This window comes from Cryptomeria japonica, chromosome 7, assembly GCF_030272615.1.
Source record: "Cryptomeria japonica chromosome 7, Sugi_1.0, whole genome shotgun sequence".
NCBI classification, from domain to species: domain Eukaryota; kingdom Viridiplantae; phylum Streptophyta; class Pinopsida; order Cupressales; family Cupressaceae; genus Cryptomeria; species Cryptomeria japonica.
In genome coordinates, this window is record NC_081411.1 from 554,697,534 (window position 1) to 554,712,267 (window position 14,734).

The following is a 14,734-nucleotide window of genomic DNA, read 5'->3' on the forward strand; positions in this document are numbered from 1 at the left end:
TGGATAAGATGTCAATGGGGAACTCTACCACCTACATGCATGCATTTCTTGGGGCTCTACTTCAAAGGAAGGGGCCCACTTATAACCTAAATGTAGGGAACCATTGCCCATATTTTCCTTCAGACTAGCACCTATCCTTTCTTAGGAAAAAAAAATCCCAAAACAATCATCTTCCATATCTGTCAAATGAATATAACAAATGAACATATTTATTCAAACCTAAATTTTTACCATCCTTGAGAATGGACATATTTTTCCGACTCATGTAATGATAAATGACATGGTATCATTCAATAAATGAAAATACATTGACATGTTTTTCACATCAAAATTGAGATCTCTATTAATAAATGCATTTTTTCACATCACAAATTACAATTAGCATCTTTAGTAACAAACATGGCTTTGTCCCCTATTAACTAACATCATGTATTATATAATTAGAGTATCTTTTTAATTATAATCAAAGCCACAATGAACACCCCATGACATATTTTCATGGGGAAATATCTCAAATAAGCTTAATTCTTTATACGTTTAACCTTTGGAATCAATCCAACTTGAGTTTTAATTCGTCCTCCATAGATATTTCTTGGGACCAAAGTGGTTTTATGTTGTTCTTTAACTTCATTTTCCAATAATAAAGATATTTTTTTAATGTCTTGTCCATGAGTGCCATCGTTATGTTTTTTAATCACATCCTGTATCCAATAAAAGTGATAAGTTACCTATCCACTCACAATAAAATGTCAAGTTCCTAAAAATGAGAATCACATAAAATTTTAACAAATCATATAAAACAATATTAAAATATTAAAGAGTAGACTACAAACCTCGAGTTTTCGAAGGGCAAGTGCTGGATGTTCAATTTTATGTAGAGATATTTCCTTTGCTAATTTTGTTGATAGATTTGCTCTAACCATTTCAATAGTGCTCATATTTTTAAACTACAACACAATTTGTATATATAAGTTTTTTCAAAAAAATATAAAATTTCTATTCATTGCTAAGGTATTTTGAAAATAGTAGAAAGGAAATGGGATATACATATTGATGGTTGAGAGCCTCTTTTGCAGTGCAGCGACGAGTAGGATCAAAGCACAACATTCGAGACAATAAGTCAAGTGCCTCCTTGTCAATGTTACCTAGAGTCTCATTTAGTTTTCCAACCTGCAATAAACAATTCATGTACACACAATATTTATGATCAACAATTTAAATATTTCTTTTCAGGAGATTATATCAAATACTAACTAGTTTTTCATAATAATACTAACTACATGAATGAATACGATTTGATTGTAAGGATCAAAGAAATAAAATATAATATTATAGAAATTAAAGATCCTTATATTATATGAAACTTAATCAAATTAAGTATATACATTTTATTTTCAAACTACCTTGCCAGGCAAAGATTTCAAGTATTTTCTCCATTTGTGACTTGGTATGCTTTCTATATCCTTCCAACATGGTGTTCCAATAACATTAAATATTTCATTTAACTGAAAAACAAAATGAAGTGTCAGTAAAAATCAAATTAAACATTCCAGTAAGTCAACTATTTCATATATTAATGCAATCGAATAAATTAAATTACCAATTGAAACCGGTATTTATCACCGTCTTTAAGGAAATATTCATTATCTTTTGGCGTATCATACTCTTCCAATCTGTCAAGGCCATATAAAAGTAGTCATATAAACTGAACGTGATAAGTCTCTTTTCCGCCTTTATCATAATATTTTTTACACAATTACTATTTAACATGTCAGGTATATATAATATCATGTTTAGTTGCTTGACTATTTTAAAGAGAGACCTCAAGAATTATATTCATAACTGCCATCTAGTATCACATGGAGACATTTAGAATGTATTACAATTTACTAAACTACACCATTCATCATACCCACATTAGTATCTATGTTTCAAATTTCTGAATATCAGTAAGTTATTTTTATTATAAATTCAAATTATAAATATTATATTTGTTTTGCAGTTCATATATATATAATCATTTTTTATTTGTTTGTAACATGTAATTTAGAATTATAGAAATGAGACTTGGATTTCGATTGGGCAAGTGAAAAACCCAAGAAATTTAGAGATTTTTAAGGACTTAAAACTTGTTTCAAGCACCCTTTATCAAATAAACCTTAAAGACACAATAACATCAGCAAATAGAAGCTAATTTGATCACATACACAAGTATACATCAATCACATAATTATAAACACAAATTATAGTAGAAGGAAATAGCAACCTTAGATATATGAATATTGTCAAATGTATACAATACTCATGGAATATGAAATCCATGACATCAAATGTTCCAAACAAATATCAAAACAATAACAGAAGTCTATGGCTCAAAGGAGTCTGCTTCCCTCCTACAAAGGCATCTAAGTTAGGTCTCACTAACTAGTGGAGATTTGGGAGTGAAGGTGCTAATGGGTTTGAGGGGTGGCAATGATAAGCTACACAAGGTGTTAGATGTGAGAAAAACCTAACGATAGAAGGGGTGCGGGGAAACACACTTGCATTTCCTTGCAGATTGGAAGTGGGGGTTCGAGGGCTATGCCCTTGAATTTATTTTTAGAGGAAAACGTCAAAAATGTCTACCCGTCGCTTTTTGAGATTAAAAAAAAAAAGAGTTTGGTCGAGTCCGGGCCGACTCCTAGCTTGGAACTCGCCGAGTCCTAGCGAGTTCTGGTGAGTCTTGAAACTCTGTTTAGAAGTGGACATTTTATTGTTATTATAGCTTATGCTCAATAAAAATGTCTAATTTTTTTGACCCATAAACTATCTATGGTAAAGCAAATTGGTATTCCTTCAAAAAGTTTTGAGTTTTTGGAAGAATTTTTTTTGACACAACACAAAACAAACATAATACATAACATACACTTGAGTACCTATAGGTATGGGATAGCATGAATTGACATCAACATACAAGTTGGTATGTGGTGACTACTAAGACCTATAATAGTTTAACTAGTCACTACTTAAGTCATAAGATCAACACTTAGCCAATAGGTATGTGATAATATAAAAAATCTAAATTTCCAACAAATTAGAGTTGTTATGCCCCTTCCCTATAGTGTGTATTGTGTTATGAGTATTTGGCTTGTGGATACCTCAACTCTTAAATAAGATACATAATCATTATTATAATCACTAGAAGTTATATTTGAGTATCTAAGTTGGCCAAGGTGGTATCTAAGGCATAAGTGTTGATCTTATGACTAAAGTTGCCAAGGTGGTGTCTAAGGCATAAGCGTTGATCTTATGACTTGAGTTCTTATTGAAGACTATTGGAGGTATCCCCCTTGAAGCGAATAAGAAAGTTGACCCGTCAAAGTGGCATATTACTATCAACTATTTGCAGCATATATCCTATAATATTCTTCTTGTGCAAGTAATTTCATTATAAGTGGTATCAGAGCATGATCATGGCATCATGAAGGCAAGGCATTTTCTTCAAATTTGGAGGTCATTCTACTAATTTCTTGGAGATATTTTTTGGAAAGTGATATCTAGGCTTTGCAAATGAAGAAGAAAAAGAATAAAGAATAAGTAGAAGAAGTAGAAGAACAAAAAGAAAGTAAAAGTAGAAGAGCAAGAGCAAGAGTAGGAGCGGAAGTAGAAGCAAGCGCAAGAAAAAGAGCAAACACAAGAGAAAGAGTAATAGAAAGAATAAGAACAAGAGAAAGAGAAAGAGAAAGAGTAATAGAAAGAATAAGAACAAGAGAAAGAGAAAGAGAAAGAGCAAGAACAAGAACAAGAGAAAGAAAAAGAAGAACAAGAAGTAGAAACAATAAAAGGAATAAAAGGAGATGAAGAAGAAATATAAAAAGTTAGCATTAAGGACAATGCTTTTGTAAAGAGGGATACAATGTTATCCCCTTCCCTATAGTGTGTATTGTGTTATGAGTAGTCAATTTGTGACTACCTTAACTCTTAAATAAGATACATAATCATTATTATAATCATATATGTATTTAGGTTGTCATATGAGTTATATTAAGTATCTAAGTCAGCCAAGGTGGCATCTAAGGCATAAATATTGTATATATAGGAGGTATAGGTTAGTTATTATGATAGTGTTGAGTAGTGAATTTTTATTGAAGGCTATTGGAGGTATCCCCCTCAAAATGGATTAGGAGGTTTCCTCCTCGAAGTAGCATATTACTATCAATTATTTGTAGCATATATCCTATTATAATCTTCTTGTGCAAGTTATTTCATTACAAGAGTCAAGAATAAACTTTTCAAAATTCCTTTCTTTGGTTGGTAAAATCTAGGTAGCCAATAAAATATTTCTTGCCACACATGATTGTTTCCCTTCATGTTGGATACCTTCTCAAAAATGGTACAAGGACTTAATCAAAATTATTTGACGATTTCTTTCAACTAAATTGGATGGTAATAAGGGATTTATATCCACACCATGGACTCGTTGTATTCAACCTAAATGTAAAGGTGGTTTAGGGCGAACAAATCCAACACAACGGTTTTGTTTGGCTAATAAATGGATTATTAGAGCGATCCAAGGGGATGAACCATGGATAATCCTCATATAGAACCAAATTAACCTTGCTTCTTTTTTCTTAGTTGAGGCCCCACCTTCCCTTTAGCATATTTGGAAGGCTTGACAAAATATTTTCCATCTTTTAAAATGGGAGAGAAAACTAGCTTCAACAAACATATTCTTTATCAAGATCAGCCACTTGCTTTAAGGTTTCCAAAAAATCCTACTTTTTGTTTAAAAAAGGAGTCTACAATGTTGGAGACCTTTGGGATTTTCTTCTAATGAGTTGGTTACCATGGCATATTCTTCAAACTCAATGAGCAACAAATACACGAGTATTTTATTTTTGTGTAGTCTTTGATGCAATTGGAATTGTCTATGATATTATCCATGATCCCTATGTAATACAAATTCTTCAAAGATTGGTTAGGCTTGTCATCCTATCCTTTTTTATTTCTTCCTCTACAAGAAGGTATACTTACAATTTTCCCTTGTACTATTGATTGAACTTCAAATGGAACTATAGGTTCAGTGAAAAGTTTTGGTCAAAACTAAACATTCAAATTTGGAGATCAAAAATTATTTCAGATGCTCAATTATTTGCTTGGAAGATTCTTCATTGCAAACTGTTCATTGAAGACAAGTTGAAATGTATTATGATCCAATCGATTAATTGCCTATTTTTTCATAGGCATGAAAGCATAAATATCTTTTGGAGATTTTAGTTTGTTAAAAAATAGTGGAATGTTGTGTTTAATGACTTTATTATTTAACACAAATTAAGTTGGAAAGAGGCCTTTCTTGGGACTGGGTTACATGCTAATATTATTGCTGATGGTGTTAGACATGTTATTTTGTTGCATAAATGGAGAAACATGTAAAGTTGTCTTTAATAACCATAATGATCACTAGGAATTTGTATTTTTAAGGCTTTACTCTTATGTGTTTTATTGTCTTGCTTCTTTATTTTCTCAACTCTAGATAGAGGCTAAGAGGATTTTAAAGATGAAATCCGAATTCAACAAATCAAATTGCAAATAGGTTGACATAGTGCATGGATTAAGATTTTTCTTGTAGAATTGACTGCTGCTCGATTTTTTGCTTCAGCTGGTTCCTCCTCTTCAGTTGTTCCATTTTATGTTTAGTCAAAATGCTGGTATTTTGTCATGTATTGTCAATACCATACTTGTTCTATTGTTAATTTGTTAGCAATTTTTCTGGTCTGTTTTGTACAGCTTGCGCATACATATATTCTCCTTCAAGCCAATTCTGTGCTTGTATATTGTTAGTAAACTTTGTTGGTCTGTTTTGTGCAGCTTATTCTTGCAATTTTTAACTGCAACATTCTTTATTTAATTTGCATTCTTTCAATACAAAAAAAAGAGAGAAATCAATGATACAATGAACAATGTGCTCACCTCTTGACAAAAACCTTGTCTTTAATGTTTTAGAATGATTGATTCAACATATGGAACCTAGATGTCATCAAAGGAGTACAGATGGGTGTTAGACTCATGTTGGCCACATGATGAATATTGGGGCTAAGCATTTTAAAGAAGAAGAAAGGAAGGTCCAGAGACACCTGCTACAGCTAGAAAATAAGATGAAAAGGAATGAAAATGATAAGGAAGATCTCCTACCAAAAATTTAACAGAGAATGACTCTTCAAAGATAACATATAAGTCTGATATGTGGAAAGATACCCTTGTCTAACCCTAGAGACCTTGAGAAACAACCAAGGAAGTCAACACACAGATAAAATGACAGGAGAATCATTCCAAGAGTTAGAGTGAAACCTATCAAGAAACTTTATCAGAAATCAGCATACAAATAAAGGGAGTAGATCCCTTGGATGCAATACCTCCTTATGAAAAGGCTAGTAGCACTGATAAGAGCCATGGAGAAAACACTATTGACATTCTACCCAGTCCAAACCTGCAACAGAAGTGAGTTCACCATTCCGAGGAAGTAGTCATCCTAGGAGTTGTAACTTTAAGTTGGGGGAAGTGATGAGTTTGGAATTGACCATTATCATTTGTAAATGCATAAGAGTTACATTTGCATGCAAAACAGCACTTTACTACAAATCCTTCATGAAAGAAATTCAATCTATAGAATGCTATGTGATGTATAAAGCAATTACATAGACTATTGATCATAGTTGGCAAACTCAGATTTAGCAAAAACTCAGCAACTTAAAAAATTGCTTATTTTCTTTGAAAAAAACTTTTTTTTGCAAAATTCAAAGATAAAGTATATCAATGTTGGATATTTTGTCATTGATGTCAAAAGTTGATGATCAAGGTTGTAAATTTCAGAGGGTTACTCAAAGTAATAGAGAATTGGAATGAGCTGCCTGTTTGTCTGCGTGAGCTGCTTGGTTGCGTGGTTGAGCTACTTGGCCGCTAGGTTGAGCTACTTAGGTGTTAGCATGAGCTGGCTACTTGTCCATATCACCTGCCTACTTGTTTACTCCTAAGTGACACATCACCCGTGGAACATTTATTAATGCGATGATATGATTTTAATGTTGAATCAGGCAGTCTTAAAGTTTAGTCAAAACGTGGTATGGTTGTGGCTTAATTCTTCCTATGTGATGAATGCTAAATAAAGGTTGGGCGGCTCATTTAAATTTCTGACTTATAACGTCTTTTGCAGCTTATTAGCAGAATTGACGCATTTATCAGAAACCAGTTTAGGGGCTTAAAAAAGGATATTCTTCAGCAAACATAGGATGAAGTTAATTTGCTGAAAAATGTGTCATCGGGATTTTCTTTTATCAGTGCAGTGGGTTGTGAGACTTCTGACACAGCAGTCTTCATGATTTCCTTGTTTTGGAATGATGTTTGTGGCATGCTATATACTCACCTTGCCTTATTCTTTGGTAATTTATTTTTGGTGTTGGGTATGCTCACGTTGCTTCATATACATGCATCAAGTGAAATGGTGAATATAAGGAGGTAAAAAGTATATCTTTTTGGTCTGCTGCAAGTTTATTTTTTGATATTTTAACTACTCTGTATACAAGCATACAATGAAGTGAAGTATAGGGTGTGTAGGAGATGATCGTGCTGAGTGCAATAGAGAGAAGGATCATGCATAGTTTCTAAGGAGTCTAGCATTATTTTCAGAGTGAGGAGCCTGTTGTGAGGTATTCACACATTGTCCCATCGCAAATGGGGACCCCCTCTTTTTTCCCGCATTCTAGGGTAGCATTAGAGTCCTTAGCTATTAGCCTTTGCATTAGAGGGGTGTCGGTGGTCAAAAGCCAAGAGTCGGGAAGATAGCCTTGTGTGAGGTGTGAAGTGAGTGACTTAGAACCTTCACTTCATGTGCATGCCCTCAGGAGCGTACTTCATGATCATTCACCCTTGGAGTGAATTCCCTTAAAAAGCCTTATTTGAATGTGAATTAGAGCATTTGAATGAAGATAGTAACCATGGTTTTGATTTGAGATCACCTCTTCTTTGGAGCAAAGTTAACTTCATGAGTTGAAGGAGGGGAGAGAATTGTTTCATTTACTCAAAATAGGATGCCAAACAGCTAATAGATCATTTCCTTGTGCTCATTTGATGTCTTAACAGAGAACAACTTTGAATTTGAATGATGAAAGGTAAGTTAGAGGGCTCCTTCATGAACTAAGGTACATGAGCGAACTTCATATTTGAAGGCACGTGAGTGAACTTCATGTTTGGAGGGAGATGAACGGAATTCATGTTGGAAGTAGAGAAGCGAAGGAGATTGCATTTACCTTGAGTTGATTCAATTTGGAGAAAACTTCATGTTCAAACACCCAAGAACGAACTTCACAAATTAGAGTACATGAGAGAACTTCAGGAATTAGACTACATGAGCGAACTCCATAAACTCAACCATATGAGTGAACTTCAAGAATGTAGTGGACACCCCCTGTTCGGTACTAAATTTATGTCCTTTTTACTTAGTGTAATTTTGTCAAACAGTTGGCGTGCAAGCTGACTACTGGATTTTTTGGTTCTTGACTTGCTATAGGATAAATTTGGTAAACTGATATTTATTGTAAAACTTTCAAAGTTTATTCAATATAAAAATAACCAGACATATCAAATACCAAAAACAAGAGGATTAATGCTGATGGTATTTATTTAATTCCAACTCCAAGCATACAAATCAGATTTGAAGAATATTACAGACCATCTGATAATAAACAAATTCAAACCTAGACTCCACAAGTATAGAACCTGCTGAAAACATTGTTCATGCACTGTAGCTGCACTATTCATGGCACTGTAGCATTTTTACTATTCACGCAGCACTGTAGCAAAAACATTGTTCACGCGATACTGTAGCAAATCACTATTCACGCGGTACTGTAGCAAAAACACTATTTTTAAATCTGCACTTTCAAACCCCCGTAAAAACATCATGCGAGAGCACCAAATGAAGCCCAATGTGTTTCCTGAATGAAAACACCATTAATCCTCCTGACTGTGTCTTTCAACAGCGAAGAGAATGCTAGCAAAGAGGGATTCCGTCCTCCAAGCCCAATAATCAGATTTCTACGAAATCAAATAGCATAACATTAATTCATCCCCAGCATATCCCAAAAGAGAGCTCTCGACCTCCATTTATATCTTCTTCCTGGATGCAAACACTTCATTTCCTCAATGTGGGATAATACATTTTAGAATAAAATATTATTTCCCACAATGTACACATTAAAAGGAACTTTTAATATTTTAAACATTACTTTATATTCCCAACCTTATAATATAACGATAAAGTTAAATATTTAATTTAACTTTACACTTTATCGTTAAATATTAAAACCTTGTTGATAATCCCTTTAAATCATTGTCGCCTTCAAATATTTTCTACTGATAATTATGCCAACCAAGGAAACACTAAAAATTCCAAGTCACTGCTTGGAGACTAACTTACTATAAATAGTAAGTGTCTAGAAACCCTGTCAAAGCAGCACCGATTGGCCTGAAACTGAAAACACCTAGGCCAAAACACCTCAGGATCCCACCAATGTCCTTGTTAGCCTTCGGGATCGTGTCAGAATAGGCTAACGACACCCCATATCATGTTGCGCTAAAAAGGGGACATTACAAAGAATCAGCCTAGATGAGCGAACTTCAGGAATCAGCCTAGATGAGCGAACTTCACAAAATGGAGGAAATGAGCGAACTTCAGGAATTGAACCACAAGAGCGAACTTCAGAAATTGAACTACATGAGCGAACTTCAAGAATTGAACTACATGAGCGAACTTCAGGAATTATACTACATGAGCGAACCTCATGTTTGGAGGTACATGAGCGAACTTCATGATTGAAGGGAGATGAGCGAATTTTATGTTCAAGCACCTAAGAGCGAATTTCATGAACTCAAAAGGATGAGTGAATTTCATGAACTTAGGAGGATGAGCGAACTTCACAAATTGGAGTACATGAGTGAACTCCAGGAATCAGCCTACATGAGCGAACGTCACAAATTTGAGGAGATGAGCGAATTTGCCCAAAACAAGATACAAGGCAGCTAATGGATCATTTCCTAGAGCTAATTTGATACTTTAGCATGCTTAAGAGAGAACGATTTTGATTGATGAAAGGCGAGTAAGAAGTTAACTTCATGAACTGGAAGGGATGAGTGAACTTCATGTTTTGAGGTACATGAGCGAGCTTCACAACTTGAGGTAGATGAGCGAACTTCACAACTCAAGGTATATGAGCGAACTTCATGTCTTGTGGAGGGAGAGTGAACTTCATGAGAATGATTTTGAGAGAGAATTTCATGTGATGACCTCCAAGAGTGAACTTCATATGCAAAGAAATAGTGATTTTGAGTTGAAAGTGAACCTCATAAACTGAGCAGGGGAAGCAAAATTTCGTCTAGGAGACTTCCTCAAGGACAATTCATCATGTTTGCATCAATAAATGGTGAAAAGGCTCAATGTTGGAACCCATAGAATGAAGATAAATGAATGAAAGAGAGTTCAAAGGCAAGTTAAGGGTAACTTCATGAACATCAGTGTTGGAGTGAACTTCAAGTGCTCCTCTCTAAGAGCGAAAAACAACTTCAAGTGCTCCTTCATGAAGGCAAATTCTCTCTAAATCCTCTTATCTAACCTGCAAAATGCATAAAATCAAGGGATATATCAAGTTAGAAGAACTATCAAGGTTATATATTATTTATTTGATATCATGTTTGTTTTTTTTTGCAGATGAGAAAGGATGGTGATTGCAAAGCAAAAGGAGAAAGATTGTAAGATCTACATCACCATGCAAGGAAGAAAACTTCTTTTACAAGCATAGAATGCCCAAGAGGAATATCAACTCTCACAACACCAAGGGGTCCCAGAGAAGTAATTACAAAGAAGAGAAGTAGTGGTGACATCAAGAGTTCATTCCAAGGCACATCAATACTTCAAAACCAAGATCTCTACCTTGCACTTCCATGATTGAAGCATTCAAGAGGATACTTTCAAAAGAGTTAATCAAAGTTAGAAGATCATTATCATCACTGTGGAAGCTGGATAATGTTAAGTATCAAGAAATATTCCTTCATGATGATTTATCAAGCCTACAAGTACGAGTTAAAAGGTGGATTCATAGTCATCATCCCAGTCACCACTCGCCAATCAGAATAGTTCCACATCAGCATGTCTAGATGCGATGTACTTGAATCACCCGTGAGGGCACAAACTTCGAAGCACCTACCCTTATTATCTATTGGTCATGTCAAAGTGTTGTAATCATTTCATTGGCCAAATTGAGTTTGTTGTAACAAATCCTAATTAGGGTTTTCATTGTAAAATCTTGGCTGTTGATGGAGATTTGATCTTGGTCGTTCATTGTAATGAGCTCTCTATATAAAGTTCAAGCCTCTCATTTGTAAAGGTTAATAGTGAATAGTTAGTGAATAGTTAGTAGTAGGGGAAGAATGGAATAGCAATTAAAATAGAAGTTAGAATAGATTAGGAGAAGGAAGAAATGTTGTTATGACTTGTAAATGAGATACTCTTTTCATTGAAGTTGTGGTGAAATTTGTTATTTCAACAAGCCTCATGGTTCTACTTCTCAATTTGCTTTCATGTTGATTAAAGTGGATGGAAGAATTTGTTGAATGTATTTGTGTGGAATCCATTTAGTCCATACCACTAGCCTCTTGTTGATTGTAAGGGTGCCTTGCGTGGTCAACTGGAATGATATGAGCTTAACTTCAAATTGTTACGCGTCCATTGTTTATGCATTAACTTGAATGGTGAGCAATGTTTGATGGTAATGATTTGAACATCTTTGAAACGTCCTTAGAAGATTGCACTGAGCTTGTGTCAAATTGTTAGGTTTGATGGTGAGACCTCGCTTAGTAGGATTCCATCTAATCATTCATCCATCTTCTTACATTCTAGGCCTTAGAATAGACTCTCTCAACCCTTCATCTTTTTGCCATTTTTTCAAACTCAAGTTAGTTTAGGATAAAAAAAGCATCACAAGATTGCAACATTAAATGATCGAGTTCCAGCGATTCAAGCATTCGACAATTCAATGTAAGTCCCCTTGTGATATCAGCAACCACATCAACCAACTGTGCTTATCTACAAGTCAAGACCTAACATATAAGAACCTTGGAGTTGTCTCAAGTGATCCGTAAGCCAATCTTTAGTATTTGAGAAGCTTTGTTCAAGAGAGGATAAGATACTTTTGGGTATTTTATTCTGTGTTTGCATGTGCATAAAAAACACATCAACAAAGCCTATATTTGAAAGATACTTAATGGAGTTGCATATGTGAATATGATAGAGTTTTTGAATGTAAAATGTGAAGATCTTTCTAAAAGTTTAATTTTTAGTATGAAAAAGACTGGAGTAGGTGCTTCAGCTGATTGAAGTTGGTGCTTCAAGTGGAGTAGGTGCTCTCTGTGAGTTGGTGCTCACTTTTGTATTTTGGGTTGGTGCCCATTTGTCAATGAAAGCTATTGTGTGTTGTGGTTTTTCACTTGAAAGGGTTTTCCACGTGAAATTTGGTGTATGCATCTTGATGTTTGCTTTCTCTATATTTTACATGGTTTTATGTGTTTAAAAGTTTTAAATACCGATTCACCTCCCCCTCTTAGTATTTTCTGTGTGCTTTTCAATCAATGAGTCCTAAATGAGTACAAAAGTGTTTTCTATTAAATTTGATTCATTTGAATACAAATTGGGTACAAAATTGCATCATCATGTGAAATCCCCATATGATAGTTAGCTTGTAACTATTATGAATTTATGACGATTTTCTCTAAAAATCACCATCATAATTCATAAATTACATATTATAGAAATTTGACGGGAGAGGTTCTAATCTTTGCAGTCCATTGCAGCACCTTGCTCAACATTGATGTGTTTGTGGCTCTGGTTCGACCAAATCAATGGACTCTAATTTTTTGTCTACCTTTCTTGTGCAAGGCTGATAGATTGTATTTTATTTTATAATAATAATGGCATTGGAAGTTTTGATACTCGGTATGATACTTCATCATTGATTAATGATATTATTATAGTGATAAAGATAATTGTCTAAGTTGTCCATTATGGTCTCTACTCCCAAATCCTTTCATAGTAATCAAATTTTTTAAATGAGAAGAAATCTCAACAAGTAGTGGGGGCTAGGAGAGGAGATCCCAATGGCATTGAGGGACGATGGCCCTCATGGGAGTTTGGGGGCAATGCCCCTAACTAGGTTGAGGGGTATTGCCCCTTATGGGAGTTGGGGACAATGCCCACAATGAGGTCGAGAGGCAACATCCCTAGTGCATTCCTTGTTGTGATACAGGGCGGGGTCGAGGAGCAATGCCCTCACCACCAAACCCAAATTAAGGCCTTTGAAATCACACAATACTTGTATCTAATGATATTATAATAGTGACAAAGATAATTGTCTAAGTTGTCCATTCTAGTCTCCACTCCCAGATCCTCTCATTGTAATCAAACTTATTATATGAGAAGATCTCAATAAATAATGGGGATCTAGGAGAGGAAATCCCAATGGGTTCAAGGGGCGATGCCCTTGATGGTAGTTTGGGGGCAATGCCCCTAATAGGGTTAAGGGGTAGTGCCCCTTATTGGGGTTGGGAACAATGCCCCCAACGAGGTCGAGAGGCAACATCCCCAATGCATTCCTTGTTGTGATATAGGGTGGGGTCGAGGGGTAGTTCCCTCACCACCAAGCCCAAATTAAGGCCTTTGAAACCACACAAAACTTGTCACACACCATTTCACAATTTTATCACTTAAGGGAGAAATTAGGTATTTGGCACATATTTATGAAGAAAATTTGCTCTCCAAGTGCTATGTGAGTAAGCATGAGAGGCATTCATGCATTTATAGGCAAAATCATGACATTTTTTCCAAAAAAAAATTCCCTTTTTTGTGTTTTGCATTTTTAATGTGTCTAGCAAGTTTTCTTGTTAAATTTGTCAAGTTTTTAGTGACTACTTGCAAAAAAATTGGCAAGTTTCTCTGTCAAGTAAACATGGAAAAAACTTGACGAGTTTTCAGCAATTCGACGAGTACTCATTGAGTTTGCCAACTATGCTATTAGTTTATACTTCATCTTACTCCATGGAATGGAACGCAAGTTAATGAATTATGAGACCTAAATGTCATGTACATTACTCTAACTTTAGCAAATAACATAAAAAGTTGGAAGAGAGGATTCAATAATTGAGCACCCTAATTTCATTCCTCTGAAAATCATACATGGCAATTTCGAATCATTCTCAAATTTTTATAGTAGTTTATTTAGCAAGGGCCTTGCTTATAATTAAGCTTTGAGGTCCACATCATTAAATATGGCATTAGCATGCTTTTTGTTAAGGTGTAAAAAGACCTATAAAAGGGTAGACCAATAGTTGTGCATTAATTCGTGTTTTGTTTGTGTGCTAATATGGTATCATCTAATTTATTGCTTCATCAATCTAAAGAAAACATATTCATTCAAGTACTCATGATCAATGAAAAAAGTGTTAAAGCCACAACTACGAGAGTTGTATAATTAAAAATTTTGGGCATTGAATCTTGACAAAAAAAATCACAAGTATTACAACACACTAAATTACTGAATCCTCTCCCTTGAATTGTGGGTTTCTTGTTTCTCCTAGATTCGATACAACTAGGTACAACCATTATATATATACATATAATAATTTATTAAATTTTAAATTATAAATAGTAATAAAT

General features: G+C 34.6%; 1 protein-coding gene across 3 annotated transcripts in view; it reads right to left on the minus strand.

The window, feature by feature from the left end:
• Positions 1-316: 316 nt before the first annotated feature.
• Positions 317-14,734, minus strand: part of LOC131031156 (mitogen-activated protein kinase 4) — a 104,815-nt gene continuing 90,397 nt past the window's right edge. For all 3 annotated transcript variants that reach the window (XM_059209394.1, XM_057962200.2, XM_057962199.2), the window contains 5 exons: positions 1,601-1,673; positions 1,404-1,505; positions 1,048-1,170; positions 834-947; positions 317-701 (listed from right to left, as the gene is read on the minus strand). In XM_059209394.1, the coding sequence (XP_059065377.1) occupies positions 522-701; positions 834-947; positions 1,048-1,170; positions 1,404-1,505; positions 1,601-1,673 (592 nt within the window). In that variant the 3' untranslated portion in view covers positions 317-521. The remainder of the gene's footprint in view (positions 702-833; positions 948-1,047; positions 1,171-1,403; positions 1,506-1,600; positions 1,674-14,734) is intronic.